The following is a 16,093-nucleotide window of genomic DNA, read 5'->3' on the forward strand; positions in this document are numbered from 1 at the left end:
CGAAATCACCGATAAACTATTGGATAAACAGTGCGAAAAAGTTGTCAACGATGCTGTAGATTTATGGAAAAACGGTGGTTGTAATCTCAGTGTGTGACTGTTGTATTGTTATGGGGAACACCTGCATTATTGTGGTTGTCAAAAGTGTCTTTAAAATGTGTTATAAGCGTAAATTAGTAAACGTATTGTACTGTGTGATATATGATAATGTTGACATGCAAATTCCTTCGGATTGTATTACATGTGACCCCCGACTCGCAACCAATTTTAAGAATGAAATGAATATTGTTAGAAAATTGTCAACCTTGTGGTTTATGACACAGACAGACATTATTGGTGCTGATACTGTAGCAGTTTTCATTAGAAAAGTGATCAAAACATTGTGTAAAAATGATGAGGTATTTGATATTGCTCATGCCCTCACAATGTCTGCATACGTTGTTGATATATGCACACATCTGTTATCCGAGAAAAAAGATAAGAATGATGTTTGTGACATTGTTGAAATTGTGTGTGATTACATGATCGAAAAGGATGTTCTTACATGTATAAGTTTTCTTGGCTATCTAGACAGTCTGTGAATGTAAATCTTATCGATGTATTTTCAAAAATAAAACCCCTTGATTTTAAAATCGGATGCTTATTTATTAGTGACCGTTGAAATGCCAACATGTCTGAGATCATGAAGAAAGTTTATTATACACCTTCTAACCCCGCGTCTTAAGGTGGTAAAAACCGTTTAAAACAGGGGGTAATCAATGATACGGGAGTCTGTCTATCTGATAAACAAATTGATCAATGGTTATCCTCTGAGGATGCTTATACATTACATAAAACGGCACCTCTAAACTACAAGCGAAACAGAGTAATTGTCTACGGTGAAGATATGCAGTTTCAGGCAGACTTGATTGACATGTCTGCCTACTCTGAGGAAAACAATGGTTTAAAATTTCTTTTGACATGTATCGATATCTTTATTAAATATGCATGGACTCGTGTACTGAAGAACAAGACCGGTTCAGAAGTGTCAAAGGCGTTTGTGTCAATTCTTAATGAATAGAACTCCGAAAAGCAGAATGTGGAGATATTTAACAGCGGCCAATACAAAGCGTTATGTCTATGTGTTACAAGATCTCATGCAGGGTTACAATACCACCACTTATAGAAATATTAAAATGAGACCGTTTGATGTTAACAACACCAATGAATCTGTGGTGTTTTAAAACCTTTATGGCCCTAGGTGTGGGGTTTCGTGTTAAACCAACATTTAAATACAAAATCTGTGATATTGTGAGAATATCTAAAGTCCAAGGACCATTTGCCAAGGGCTATGAGAAGAATTACACAGAAGAATATTTTACAGTGAATATGTGTATACCCCGTGACCCCCCCAGTTTACAAGCTTTGCGACTACGATGGCGATATTATCGATGGAAGTTTTTATGAACCAGAATTACAAAAAATATCAGTGAACAAAAACAATACGTTTAAAGTAGAAAAAATCTTGGATAAGAAAAAGCAGGGCAAAAGTATATGGTCTTGGTGAAATGGTACGGATGGCCGTCTAAATTTAACAGCTGGATCCCCGAAAAAGAAGTGGTCGATACACAGTTGCTTAAAAGTTTGTATGTGGAGACCCTGGGGCATTCATGAATAAGAAGACAACCATGGCGGATGGCGGCTTTTATGTAGTGGTACCGTGCAACGCTTCACTGGCAGCGTATCCTTTCTAATTTTAGGACATGTTTAGCCAATCCCTTACGATTGAAAGGAAAATGGGAGGTCGGCATAGTGGAACTCGAATATCCTAGAACGTGGTATACATTTAATAACAACGTGGCCTTTTTTGAAATAAACAACATTACCCCCTTACTCAAAAGCGTGAATGTAAAAAAGAATACATATGATGCTGGGACCGTGAGGAAGTTGTCACGTCACCCTATAAAACCTGGATATTATGATGACATTGATCGCTGGTTAGAGAAATAAATGAAACCCTTTTACCAAGCGCATCTCTGGGTTACGACCGGGTGAAAAACAGAGTGTATCTGAATACAAAACTTAATATATCCCTAACGTTCTACAGGAAATTAGCCAACATTCTAGTAGTGAAACCAGGGTTTGCTATAGGTGCTCATACTCTGAAAGCTGTTGAAGTTAATAGTGACAAAGATATTGTGACGTATGCCCCTTATCAATCGGATATAAATGGAGGCTTCTACACTCTGTATTTATACACAGACATTATCGATTATCAATCAGTTGGTGATTCATTCGTACCGCTCTAAGGTACTGCACGTATATCCGGTGAAAACAAGCATATAGTGTGTTAAAGATACGATAAAGTGCACTACGTGTCTATTGATAAAACTTTTATCACAGACATGGGTATTGAGGTGAAAGACGATCAAAACAAAGAAGTTTAGTTTTCTTACGGCAAAGTGTGTGTTAAATTACACTTAAGACCTGAGAAACAAATTGTATAGCCACGGCTAAATATTGTATTGAGAGAGTAATTTAAAAAAAATCACTCGCTGCCGGCTGGATCTCGCGTAGTGACCCAGGAAAATTTGTTTCTAGGTACCCTCCCCAAAGCCCTAGTTATAGCAATGGTCGATAACGATGCATTCACGGGTGCTTATGATAAAAACCCATTTGCTTTTAAAAATTACGATTTAGAATTCATGGCAGTCTATGTTGACGGACAGCAATATCCTGCCAAACCGTTACAACCTGACTATGGCTCCGGTTCGGCTATAAGGGAATATTACCAATTAGCCCTATCATCCGGAAGACATCTGAAAAATCAAGCCCTGTCTATTAATCATGAAGAATATTTGTTAGGATACACCTTGTACCATTTCAGCTTTCTACCAGGCGAAGAATGTTCTAGACACGTATCGCTCATCAAGTCTGGAAATATTAGATAAGAAGCTCGATTTCGTCAACCACTCTCTCGTACTATAAATCTTATCGTCTATGGGGTTTACGGTTCGATTCTTGAAATTTCAAATCGCAGACAAGTCCTGATTGATTACTATTAACATGAACACCGTACAGCTCACTAGCGTGATGGATAAAATGGCATGCGACACCTTTTTCTAGGTGTATTACCGTGCAATTTTTTTTTTTTTTACCAGAAGATCGTCTACGATCAGCACCAACTATGACCATAATTAACACGCACCCCTCAGTACTCCCAGGAGAACACTGGGTGGCGATATACATAACTAGAGATGGAGTCGGATGCTTCTTCGACAGTTTTGGTAATAAACCAGACCATATCCGTTTTCCTGTACAAATTAAAACATTTCTATTTCGTAATTGCGATTGGATGTTATACTCAAACAGACAAGAACAGAATTATTCGTCAGACACATGCGGTCAGCATTGTCTATTCTTTCTACAACATATGGCCAGGACTTCTGATTATGAATATGTGATGATGAAATACAGCAATGATTTACAAAAAAACGACAATATGGTCGCTTTCTTGTGAAAAAATGAAAACCCTGTGACTATGATTATAAGAAGAATGTTTGTAATTGTATTCAATGTTTACAGACTGGACATGTGTATGATGATATTATGTAAAACCGTAATAAAATAATAATAAATAGAGATGGAGTCTTCTTTTGTTTGTTTTATTAACACACAACAAAATTACATACAATAAATTACATTATTGCCCTGCGATGGGTTGGCACTCCATCCAGGGTGTATCCTGCCTTGATGCCCGATGACTCCTGAGATAGGCGCAGGCTCCCCGTGACCCGAGGTAGTTCGGATAAGCGGTAGAAAATGGATGGATGGAAATTACATTATCATCTGATACAGGGGTTTTGACATCCGGCAAATAACCACTTGTTTCGTTAATAGGCATGTTTAACGTGATCATATTTGTGTCCCGATCAGTCTGCTTGGCAAATGATAAATATCTCTGTAAAATATTTGTGTAACGTTTAGCTTTTTCATGAGAGTCCATAGAACTGTGTAGAATATCTCTTATAGCAGCATCCATTTCATTCTCCGCAGACTGTTGTATAGATTCGAGTGGTGTGCCTGATTTAAGTTTATCGAGCTAATGCTGTGGAACTAATAACATTTTCTCCGCATACTCCATTGTTTTTCTTTTATCTAGATGTAATCAGGCTAGAAATAAAAGGTATTGCGATATTTAGCAAGGGCAATAAAAAACCACCGTGTTGGTTTATCATATGCCTCTTTCTTTTAATAGCAATTTTCCTGTTTGTCACAAATTTAAGTGCTTTTTTCCTACGTTTTAGTTTCTGGTACTGTTGCGATGTGAGCGGTATGTTGCCGTGAAGCACATTGAGTGCGATCTCACACAATGTTACAATAAGTTCGTCTGTGGTAGATTGTAAAATAATCCGTCTCTGATGGGGTGTGGCGTTTAAAAGCAATTTCAGCACAGGCAGATTTCTATAAAGTTTGACAGACATGTTTCAGAACCTGTGTTAGGAATCAGTGTTTTCTTTTCTGCAGATACACTACTGGATATGGAGAGAGTAAGTCTGTTCTGAGACGATAGTGTTCGGGTGTTTTCGCTTTATAATCAATCATAAGGTAACCGAAAGGTTTACTGGTTGCGTCCTCATAAGATTCCATAAAATATTTGGCTTTTCCCGGACACATTTGTCTGGCTAGTATCATTACCTGGGTGGCATCTCTGGGGTTTTTAAATAAGACCAAGTAGTTTGTATTCAAACTGATCGTACGGCTAACTTTCCCCTGACAGAATAAATTCTGCACAATATATATAGCACTAAGATTTCTGTGGTGTACATACTGTGTAAACACTTTCTCCACTTCGTTGTTACCGCTGGCTTCTTTCATTAAATCATCCAATACAAGTAAATTAGTTTTATTAACAGGAAATAAAGTGTCATCATTCAGAGTTTGTGGAATACAATCAATTAATTTAATTTTATACATTTTCAACAATTCATCATACATTGGTTGCCAACAATCATAGATGTAAACAATATTATCAACATTTTTAGAAATCAGTTTTACAGCATTATGCAACAACATCTTTACAAAAAACCTTTCACCAGAGTTAGAGGATCTGCTAATCACACATTAAAAAGGGTGCTGAAGTCGGAAATCAAAAGTATCAGTGTTCAACACACCTCTGTGTCCAGAAACATTGTCAATATCCATAAGGTATTGTTGTGTAATCACCAAGCAGAACTCGTTTATTGTAAACCACACGAAAACGTTTGTCCAATGAACTATTATGTAGCGTGAATCGCTTTTATCCCTCACAATGCCGTCCATACGTGCCATTACATGTTGGCTATCGCCGTCCCCCACAACAAAGTTATTGACTAGACCAGGGGTGTCAAACATACGGCCCGCGGGCCGGAACCGGCCCCCCAGGAGGTTCGTTCAGGCCCGCGGGATAATTTGAAAGTGGAAAAAATGCATAAAAGACATGAAATTAATATTTTTAATTCGCTGCAATTCATTGATTATCCGCTAAGGAGCGCACTCTTTCCATCAGAGTAGAAGACAAGCCGCATCACTGAGACAGACTTAAAACAGCAGACGGTATCAAGTGTCATCTGCTGCTTGTTACGACGTTGTTAATACCTTGGTCTCTATTTCTCCGCTACACCCTCTTTAGCCAAAATGTCGTTATCAAAACGGAGAAAAGTAGATAAGGAGTGTAGAATTTTCAAAGAAAAATGGACCACGTCCTATTTATTTACAGATATGCACGGAAAACCTTCGTGCTTGGTGTGTTTGCAACAAGTTTCGGTAATGAAGGAATATAATATTCGACGCCACTACGAGACTCATCACAGCGAAAAATATGACGGCTTGCAAGGACAACTAAGAAGAGATAAGATTAACGAATTGCTGGCGGGTCTGAGGAAACAGCAGTCAACTTTCATCCAGAGCCGAGAAGTCAGTGAAGCAGCGGTAAAAGCCAGCTACCTAATTGCAAGCGAAATAGCATTAGCATCGAAGCCGTATTCCGACGGTGACTTTGTTAAACGATGCATGATGAAAGCGGCTGAACTTGTATGTCCCGAGAAGCGACAAGCTTTTGCCAATATTAGCCTGACGAGGAATACTATAGCAGAGAGGATTTCGGAACTATCGGCAGATTTAGACAGTCAATTGAAACAGAGAGTCAAGTCATTTATTGCATTTTCCGTGGCAATTGACGAGAGCACTGACATCACAGACGTGGCCCAACTGGCCATATTTATTCGAGGAGTTGATGAGACATTGACAGTTACTGAAGAGTTTCTTGAGTTGGTGCCAATGATGGACACCACAACAGCCGAGGACATTTTCGGCTCTGTCGTTGCTGCATTAGACAAAGTTGGAGTGGACTGGTCCCGCGCTGTCAGCCTGGCTACAGACGGCGCGCCATCCATGGTCGGAAAGAAAGCAGGTGTCGCGACAAAGTTCAAAGACAAAGTACAAGCTCTTAATGGAGGAGATCGTTTCTGGACATTTCACTGTATTTTGCACCAGGAGGCATTGTGTTGCAAGTCGCTGAAAATGGACCACGTCATGGAAGTGGTTGTTCGCACTGTAAATTTCATCCGGTCCAGAGGTCTGAACCATCGTCAGTTTGACAAACTTCTCAGCGACAGAAACATTACCCACAGCCTGCCATACCACACTGAAGTGAGATGGTTAAGCCGAGGCGCTGTGCTGAGGCATTTCTTTGATCTACGAGAGGAAATCGGACAGTTCATGGAAAAAAAAGGAAAACCGGTGTTGGAATTACAATCTCAGGAATGGCTACGGGACCTTGCATTCTTGGTTGATATTACTGAACACTTGAACAATCTAAACAAAATGTTGCAAGGCCGCAAAAAAGTTGTCACACAGTTTTCTGACAACATACATGCATTTAAGTTAAAGCTGACTTTGTGGGAGATGCAACTGGCAAATGGAACTCCTGCTCATTTCTCTTGTTTGAGAGATGTGTGTGTGACCAGACCTGATGCGGACATTAAACGGTACAAAGACAAAATTGCAGGACTACTGCGGGAGTTTGAGAAACGTTTTCAGGTATTTGGTGAACTTGAGACAGAATTTTCAGTTTTTCGCTCACCTTTCACAGTTAAAGCTTCTGATCTGCCGGTCGAAATTCAGCTAGAGATAATTGATTTGCAGTGTGATGCAGATTTGAAGAGCAAATTTGCCTCTGTAGGTCTGGACACATTTTATCAGTATCTACTACCAGGGTACCCCAAATTAACAGCCCTGGCTGCTAAAATTTTGTGCATGTTTGGGACAACTTACCTTTGTGAACAAATTTTCTCAGTGATGAATATCAATAAAACAAAAATGCGTTCAAGGCTCACAAACAAGCACTTAAATGACATTCTGAAAGTGACAGCTAGTCAGGACATGACACCTGGTGTTGATGCACTTGTACAGGCCAAAAGATGCCAAGTTTCAGGAACAAATACAAGTCCAGACTAGACTAACACCTTTAAAATGCTGCCTTAGATACTGTTTGCATTGAAAGAATACAGCTCTGTGAAGATGAATCCTTACTGTGGTGATTTAAAAAATGTGCACTTTAATGTTAGTCAGCAGCTTCAAAATAAAAGTTGTGTAAGTGGTTTAAAAATTCCTTTTTTTAAAAGTCTCATTTAATCTTAAAGTGCATTACTATATTTTTTAGTACCAATTAAAGTTTTGTGCCTTTTCACATTTGTCTAAGGAAATATGAGATGTTTTATGAAATGTTTTGTAAAAGGATAGTTTATTAAATTTCAATCTTTTCCTAATGTTCTTGTGCTTTTTTACACCAAAACAAAGGAAAGACATGATATTTTAATTATTTATAGCAGAGTATGGTATAATTTTAATGGTCCGGCCCACTTGACATCTCCCTAGGCCGTATGTGGCCCACGATGCGAAATGAGTTTGACACCCCTGGACTAGACCAATCAGTGTGTCTAGTTTGATTGCCTTTGAGTTAATACGCGATAAAGTAAGACCTTTAGCTTTCGGTGAGATTACAGAGATATGGCCCCAATGCTGGTTCCCACTCACCATCTTTGGAAACATAAATGCCAATGTCTGTGTCGCTATACAGCAGCCGTTCACCTAATCGGTCCATTAGATCGTACAGTTCTAATCGTGCATGCGCAGTTGTAAATGCTCCTAAAAATATATTTACATCTCTAGTCTGACCCCCCTTACCATCGGCGTAACACCATTGAATTATGGCAACGGTGTCTGAAACAAATGAGAAGTGTTTTATGTCATATCCGTTGCCAAAAATATGCTGTGCAAACTGCTCAGGGTCTGAAAGCAATTCTGTGGTGGGTAGATTCTCCCTCATTGAAAATCTCCCCCACAAGCTGTTAAGGAAAAGTTTGTTAATCGAACGGCGTGCAGGGTTGTGACATATTTTATCAGGATTCAACTTAATACCTTTCTTGTTCAAAATAATCGTCGATTGTAAGGTTGTTTGTCTGCATGTGTTATCGCATGTTCTGGATACCCGTTGGGTTCTTGTTTGTATTGTAAAAACGTCTTAACATATTCACAAAACAATGTCTCAGAGGTATGGCATTTCCCACAGCGCTCAGTTATATCAACAATAACATATACCTTCTCTACAGCTTTTAGCAATTCGATACTGACCCATGTACCGGTGATGGATCTCTCTTCATCAGTGTGTCTACACGTTTTTGTCTGATTTTGTTGTTAGGTGCATGTCCAACAGAGTGAAAATATTAATTTTCCTCCGAATCTCATGGGGAGAACCGGATAAAATAATTTACGTGGTGGTAAAACGCAGCATTTCACAAGGCCATGATAATTTTCTAAAGGTTCAAAATCTTTGAAAATTTACTGTGGGTGCCCCACGGGTAAAAATCTTTTCTGGCTTGGCAGAAAGGATACAGATTTGTGAAATCAACATATTTTATTTTCTCACCTTCAGTTGTCTTGTAATAAAGTGTGTACGCATTTGTCCTCTCCCCAAAAAGTGCGTCTCGTGGTCTCAATCTCTCGGGGTGTTTATATGTATTCATAAAGTCGATTACCTTGGGGTCTGTCTGCTTGGCTGCTTTCCAATCACACTCCCACATAACCCATACATTCATGCCATGTGTCCGTTTCAATACCTCAATTTTTTCATCCGCCTGTCTTCGACGTTCTCCATAGGTCAATTTTGATAAGGGATTCGTATGATCAGATCTGAACCATGCTAAACACCCGTGTGTGAAACATCCAAAAAACTCAAGACATGTCTTTACATCTGGGGTTTCAAAATATCCATCAACATAATACTTACCAACTGACACCTCGCCGTGGTTTAAAGCATGTCGAATTTCTACACCTTACGTTTTTCCGACATACTCAAGCCATTCGATGGAGACATCGGAGTAGGCTTCGTTTAGCCTAGTGTATGCATTGTTGAATGCCAGAGCTATGGTGTCTTTAGGCAGATAGTGGGTTTTATAAACTGCCATGCAACATGAGGCTAGTGTTGTACACGTAAACGGATCTGTACATTAGATGAATTCATCACGGTATTTCATACAAGCTTCCCTCAACAACACTACATCATTCCTGCCGTAAAGGGCTAGTTCTTTTCTAAAATCAAATGTCTTATCACAGACTGTATCATACCACTCGTTGAACGAGACTCCGTCTTTATCAGACATAGTCTCATAACTGTAGAAATGTTTATCCGGAAAAGGCCCCACATAAGTTTCGTTACATAATGTGTTAAAAATGTGCGGAAAAAATCCTTTGTCATCACAGGTTAGATTTAACGCAGACGCTGTATTGGCCAAACGCATCGGTATGAACGAGTAGCTATCGATATAACGTTGCCTATACGCCTTGTCATGCATCAATATTATTCGACATCACTGCATTGTGATATTAAAGATGAGTCCTACTTTTGTGAAATGTTCCAAAAGTATAAAATTATCAAACCCAGATGCATTATGTGCAATCCATGTGTAATTCTTATAACGAGGTTGTCTGAATCGTTTTAGTAGACGTTCGACACAATCCGTACCCTCTGCTGTGAATTCCTCACCAGAAAATGTAATTGCACACACAAAATTGGGGACGTGCTTTCCGTCTTGGTAACGCGTTTCAAAATCATAAAAAATGTATTTGACACCAGGGTCAGCGAGCGGTATAGGCTGTATAAAACATTGATGGCCGCCATCGCTAATCAATCCTTCTCTACAATGTACACAGCAAGAGGCTGGGCACCTATGTGGTTTCGGGTCTGTGACACTAACGTGATAACGTCTGTTGCACTTCGGGCAATATTTGGTCACATTAACCAACCTGATGCTGGTTTAAAACTTTGACATCTATCTCCAATATAGGGTCTGGCTGTTCGTCCGACATTGATCGAACTGTGTTTATTAATGCTATAAGTGACTCACTTTTAGATGTCGGCCTATGCATACCCCTGACTGCGTAAATTAATCCTTGTAACACATCTGAAACACTTTGTTGTGGGGGTCGTAGATTACTATCAGTTTCACGTTTAAACCTTTTTGCATTAGAACCATCTGAATCTTGACAACGTTTTGGCGACATTTTCAAAATATATGTTAAAAACAAAAAAAGAAATCACTGATGTATGCTAACTATAGAATAACATTAATAACCATATAAAACACTCCATGGCCAACACCAAAGAAAATACATTTTAACCACAATAAACACTTGATTAACTTTTTAAATGAGAGTTTTTACTCACCAGATATCCGTCTAGACATGTTGATAATTTCCATAAATAAAACAACACTGAGCCTGATTGTCCAAAATGTCTTTTACGGCGTTACGTATCAGGCGGGAGCTCGCGATGTTTTCTCTGAGGCAGACAGAATTTCTTGATATCTGATCGATGACGACTCGCTTGAAGTTCTCCAACATTCGTCGATCCCTCTGGCGTTCCTCTCTTGCGATCCTTAAGTCTTCGGTAATCAGATCCAAACGATCACACAACGCCGAATACGTCGGTTCCTCTTCGTTTCTTAAGACCTCTACGATGTTTGGCGTTTTGTCCGTAGTAGACGACGCCCTGAACGCTTCTTGATTGTCTGGTAGCGGTGGTGAGGAGGGTTCATCTTGGGAAAATGAGGCCGCATCCCATGCTTCAAACTAATTATCGTCCCAAACTTCGCTGTCGTTTACAACAGACTCTGAAATAAAAATAATACAAATAACATGTATTAGACAATAGATAGATTAGCGATCGTATGGTTACGCGTGTAATATTTATACTCACCAGACCGTGCTTCTATGCCACGTGTTGATTGTTCTGTCTGTGGCAGGCTTGTTGTGATTGGTCCAGAGGCAGCCGCGTGTACTTGGGCTTGTGTCACAATTGCTGTTGTTCTAACGCGTGTGGGTCATACAACAGGATTTTGCTTATCTCGGGGTTTCCAATCAAACTGGGTAAATTGTTCACTAGGTTCGATAAAGATCCTATAAAGTACAAAACAGTATTTTTATTTTTTATTCAAACTTATGACTGTCGGATATAGACAGAGTATATAAACAAAAGTAGTAATTTCAAACACTTTACCTAGGGCACTGTTACCAGAGTCATAAACATGATGCACATTTCACCCGTTATGTATTTCAGCCGAAACTACAGGTAAAAAGAGTGTAACATATCTTATTTTTAATATTCAACACTATCTCATTCGAACACACACACACACACACACACATACACACACACACACACTGATCACCATGAAAATATAATACAAAATTATTTCAAGTATGCAACTGAACATCTGCATGTTTATCATTGAATATTTCAACGTACCTCACTGTAAGAGCTGTTTATCCCACTATCTGTCATTTCTGTGTCCGACAAATAAAAAGAGATTTCAGTCAAACTGCTTCATGTCTTCAAATTTTATTTGACAAAAGAATAAAACTTAAGAATCATATTAAATAAAAAGTTGTGTAACGGTCAGAATGTACCCATCATTTCATATTCTTAAAATAAAGTGTTTGAGTTTTGAAGTTTCATAATGGTTAATGATGGATGCAGCATTTTCGCTGATTTCCATGGTTGTAAGAATCCATCAAAGCCAAATACAGCCTCAAATGACGCTTTGATAGTTCACCACTTCATAGTCTGTGCCTACCTTTTGGATTGTTCACCCAACAACAGGGAATGTGAGCCGGGTTTAGACCATCGTGAGACATATAAATTTTACCCTACTTTACCCAGGTTCCGTAATACTCTAGGCGCCTACCATGGTGACCACAGGTGACGGGGAATCGGGGTTCGATTCCAGAGAGGGAGCCTGAGAAATGGCTACCACATCCAAGGAAGGCAGCAGGCGCGCAATTCAGCCGGACTTGAATGAATGAGCTTGGCCTAGATAACATCGAGGAGGTGGTGACGCCGCTGAGCCCGTCGCGAGTTCATCGATCTCTCTCTTGGTAACCCACTTGCCAGAGAGCAGGCTCGGAGATCACTTCAAAGAGCTCGTTCGTAAAATGGTCGGTTGAGGCTGAGACCGATGACGCGGAACAGATTCCAATCCTCGAGGGTAACAGGCACGCAACACAGCAGCTACTGGATCTGTTATGGTGGTCTTGGGAATGGCATATGACTCAAGAAGAACCGCTCTAAAGCGATTGGACTACCGTGATAGCCCATGGTGATACAGAGCATGAGGTCTGGAGGGACCTACGGTGTTTATCCTCCTCCATTTCCTGAGGCGATAGAGGTGAAACTCTTTGACCGTAACAGGATGAACATTGATTGACTGTCTCAATAGAGGCGGTCGTGCTTTGGCAGACGCTTTTATCCATGAATCAGAAGCGTAGGGGTTGCGCGACTTCATTAGAGCCAGACCCCCTCCGTGTCCCCCTGGCCAGGGTGCACGGTGCTGACGGTGGCCAAGGCGTTATCGACACTGGAATTGACGGACGACTACGAAAGTGCTCGGTGGTCCTCATGCGCGTTAGGGAGAGGGCTGACGCGATGGTGGGGACATCGAATGCTCCTGCTATTCAACTCTGTACAACCGGCGATGCCAGAGAACCCGCTGAAGCAGTGCAAACTGCTGCTGAACTAAGGAACGATTCTGCCATGGTCGTTTCTCGAAGCACCTGAGTGGATGCGGCCGGAATGGTGATCTGCTTGCCTTTCGAGGCATAAAGTTGCGTAATATGTGGAAAGTCGATTGGGACGCTGTCACAACTGAAGGAGCACGCTTCGGTCAGACACCATACCGTTCCGATTAGATTTATGTGCGTTTCGTGAGGGAAAACATCTCCGAAGTCTCAATCGATTGCATGTCACGTCCCCAGGTGCAAGGGCCACCCTGTGACGAGACCCCCGGAACCGGTCCAGTGTGTGGCATGCGATGCCACGTTTGAGACACGTAGGGGGTGCAGTATCCACGAGATACATGTCCACCCGGTTTTACGCAACAGAAAGCGGGCCGCGGAGCTACGTGCTAAGTTCGGCCCTCTGATGGAAGCGGAGGAGGCAGGAACCGAGGAGATCTTGGTGGATAGCGACCCGGGCGTAGAAGCGTAGAAGCCTATGTGGACGGAGTTATGCCGCTTGAGCCTGTTGCGAGTTCATCGGTCCCTCTTTTGACAACCCACCTGCCAGAGAGCAGGCTCAGAGATCACTTCAAAGAGCTTGTTCGTGAAATGGTCGGCGAGGCTGAGGGCGATGACGCGGACCACATCCCAGTCCTAAAAGCCTGGTTGGAATCCAGATTCCTGGCTGGTCACCGCAGCAACCTCCCAAATGTTCCTGGGTTTGACCCAGGAAGCTAGAGAGAGCCCAGAAGTCTCTCGCCGCAAGAGACGGCATGTTCCCCAAAGTGTCCTGCGTATGCGAAGTAAGAGCGAGCTCCGGAGGAAAGCCTACCGCAGGTGCCATCACTTATACCGTACTGACCCCACCCGCTTGGCGGAGGAGATCCTGGATGGAACGGTGTTTAGGCGATGTCCGATCTCTACGCCGCTGGTCCCGATGGCGTTAAGAAAGCAGGACATCCTTGAATGGGACCCGGAGAGCGAGACCCTCACACGCATGTTCAACATGTGGTGGATCACTGGAGTCGTACCGACCCGTCTGACTAGTTGTCGAACGATACTACTACCCAAGTCAGCAGACCCAAGGCGGGCGATGGAGATCGGCAGTTGGAGGCCGATCACCATTGGGTCACTGATTTTACGGGTGTTTACTAGGATTCTGTCAAAGCGGCTGTCTCTTACTTGCCCGCTCCACCCTAGTCAAAGGGGGTTCCGTCCCACTCCCGGGTGTTCGGAGAACATCGAGGTCCTCCGGGGTGTAATCCGACACTGCAAATCCGAGTGCAGCAGCCCACTCGCAGTAGTATCGATTGACTTCGCTCAGGCGTTCGACTCAATCTCCCATGAGCACCTTCTGGCCGCTCTCGGGTTGATCAAGGTGGACCTGCACATGGTAGAGTTGGTCCAACAGCTCTACGTGGACAGCGTGACGTGGGTCAAGGTCTGCAGGAGTGAGACTCCGACCATCGCATTGAGGGTGGGTGTGAAACAGGGAGACCCGCTGTCTCCTCTGCTCTTCAACCTGGCTATGGATCCTCTCATCCATAAAATATAACGAGGTGGTAACGTGGTGGAAAGTTGAGCTGCTGAACCGGCACGCGATACCCCGACTCCACTACCTGGCCGATCACGGCGAGCTCGGCTGCAGGTGAGAGCAAATGTGTACCCGACGGCTGAGTCCATACTCAGAGGCAGGCCCAAGACAACAGCCTCATGCAGACTCTGTTCATCTAGGTTGGAATCGGCTTCTCACATCCTGGAGCAGTGTCCCGGGGTGCAATCAATGCGGATTCTGGGGCACCACAAGATCTGTCGTCTCCTGGCGACCGAGGCTGAAGGCCTCGGATGGGAGGTACATCGGGAATGGCCGTTTGTGACTGCCTCCGGGGAGTCGTAGCGGCTGGACTTGGTGCTCGTCCGGGGTCATGAAGCCCTAGTCATTGATGTCACGGTGCGTTTCGAGTTTGACTCGAACTCGCTCCGTGGCACAGCAAAGGATAAGGTTGGAGCGTGTCTCGGCGGCGGGGGGGAGCTTTCAGAGGAATCGCCGGTTGGCACGGTACGGGGGGGCCCCAGAGTGCTCTTTGCGGCCCGGGGGTCCTTTCCCCCCGGGGGGGGCCGGGGTGTGTACGACACAATAAGGGCCCTCGGGGCGATAGCCGATTGGGTTAAAAGCCAGGTGCCGGTGCGGTAATAGTTGACGCTTTGCCGTACCGAATCCTTGCCCGAGGCAACGCGAGAGCACCCAACTATCGGGCCTCAGACCCACAGTGACCGAATGGTCGACGGTCACGCCGAATAGAGTAGTGGGCCTCCCATGGGCGGCTTGTTCCGAGAGTCCCCTCTCTTTGGCAGGAGGGGGGGCTGTGGCGCGGGGCGGGCTGCTCATTCCGGGGCGCGCTCGGCCTATAGAGCCTAGCGGTTCGAACTAGACAGATGGGTGGATCGGGACGGAACTAAAGTTGTTGTGTGTTTACCTCCTAGGCCCGGGAGCGAGCGCATGGCGGCGATGGGGAAGCCCAAAATCGGTCGAGTTGGACAGATGGGAATCTCGTAATGATTATACATTCTCGGCCCCCGCATCCCGCGCCGGTAAAACGGTGGCGAATCATCGGAGGTAATGGAATTTACATCTGAAGGAATGTCTATAGATGGCCCAGACAATCTGGAAGAGAAGGTAGATGAGGACACCATAAATGCTCCTGTGAGTTTCGTGTTCATTGTTAAAACCCATGTTTATTTGTGGATTCAAAAATTTAATATGTTGCTGCTATTAAATGTAGGCCCCAAATTCTCCTCAAGTTCAGAGAGATCATCGTCAGCTTATGAGGATGGTACTTCTCAGTGTTTTTGTGTTCTCCTTGAAAGCAAATGAAAAAAAGTTGGACAGCATAAAATATGCAATAAGCTTTTGATACTGTTTGGATGTTGTTGGTCAATTTGAACAATTGTAATGAATGCCATTTGGACCTGTCATGTTTTAAACCGTCTGCTGGTTCGAAGTAGTGGTATAAAAAAAACT

At 42.8% G+C, this 16,093-nt stretch overlaps 1 protein-coding gene across 1 annotated transcript; it reads left to right on the top strand.

Annotated features, from left to right (window-relative positions):
- The first annotated feature begins 5,655 nt into the window (after window positions 1-5,655).
- LOC130416193 (general transcription factor II-I repeat domain-containing protein 2-like) lies at window positions 5,656-13,561 on the top strand. Its single transcript, XM_056742249.1, has 2 exons — window positions 5,656-7,235; window positions 13,330-13,561. Exons 1-2 carry the CDS (start codon window positions 5,656-5,658, stop codon window positions 13,559-13,561), a joined length of 1,812 nt encoding a protein of 603 aa, XP_056598227.1.
- Window positions 13,562-16,093: the final 2,532 nt, after the last annotated feature.

The sequence above is a fragment of the Triplophysa dalaica genome, unplaced genomic scaffold, assembly GCF_015846415.1.
Source record: "Triplophysa dalaica isolate WHDGS20190420 unplaced genomic scaffold, ASM1584641v1 Contig1, whole genome shotgun sequence".
Taxonomy (NCBI): Eukaryota; Metazoa; Chordata; class Actinopteri; order Cypriniformes; family Nemacheilidae; genus Triplophysa; species Triplophysa dalaica.

What these genes read in the sequence shown, in the direction of transcription:
- LOC130416193 (XM_056742249.1), top strand. Translation starts at nt 5,656, where the DNA reads ATGTCGTTATCAAAACGGAGAAAAGTAGATAAGGAGTGTAGAATTTTC. An exon ending in TATCAGTATCTACTACCAGG is followed by an intron (nt 7,236 to 13,329) that starts GTACCCCAAATT and finishes TCACGTCCCCAG; the next exon opens with GTGCAAGGGCCACCCTGTGA.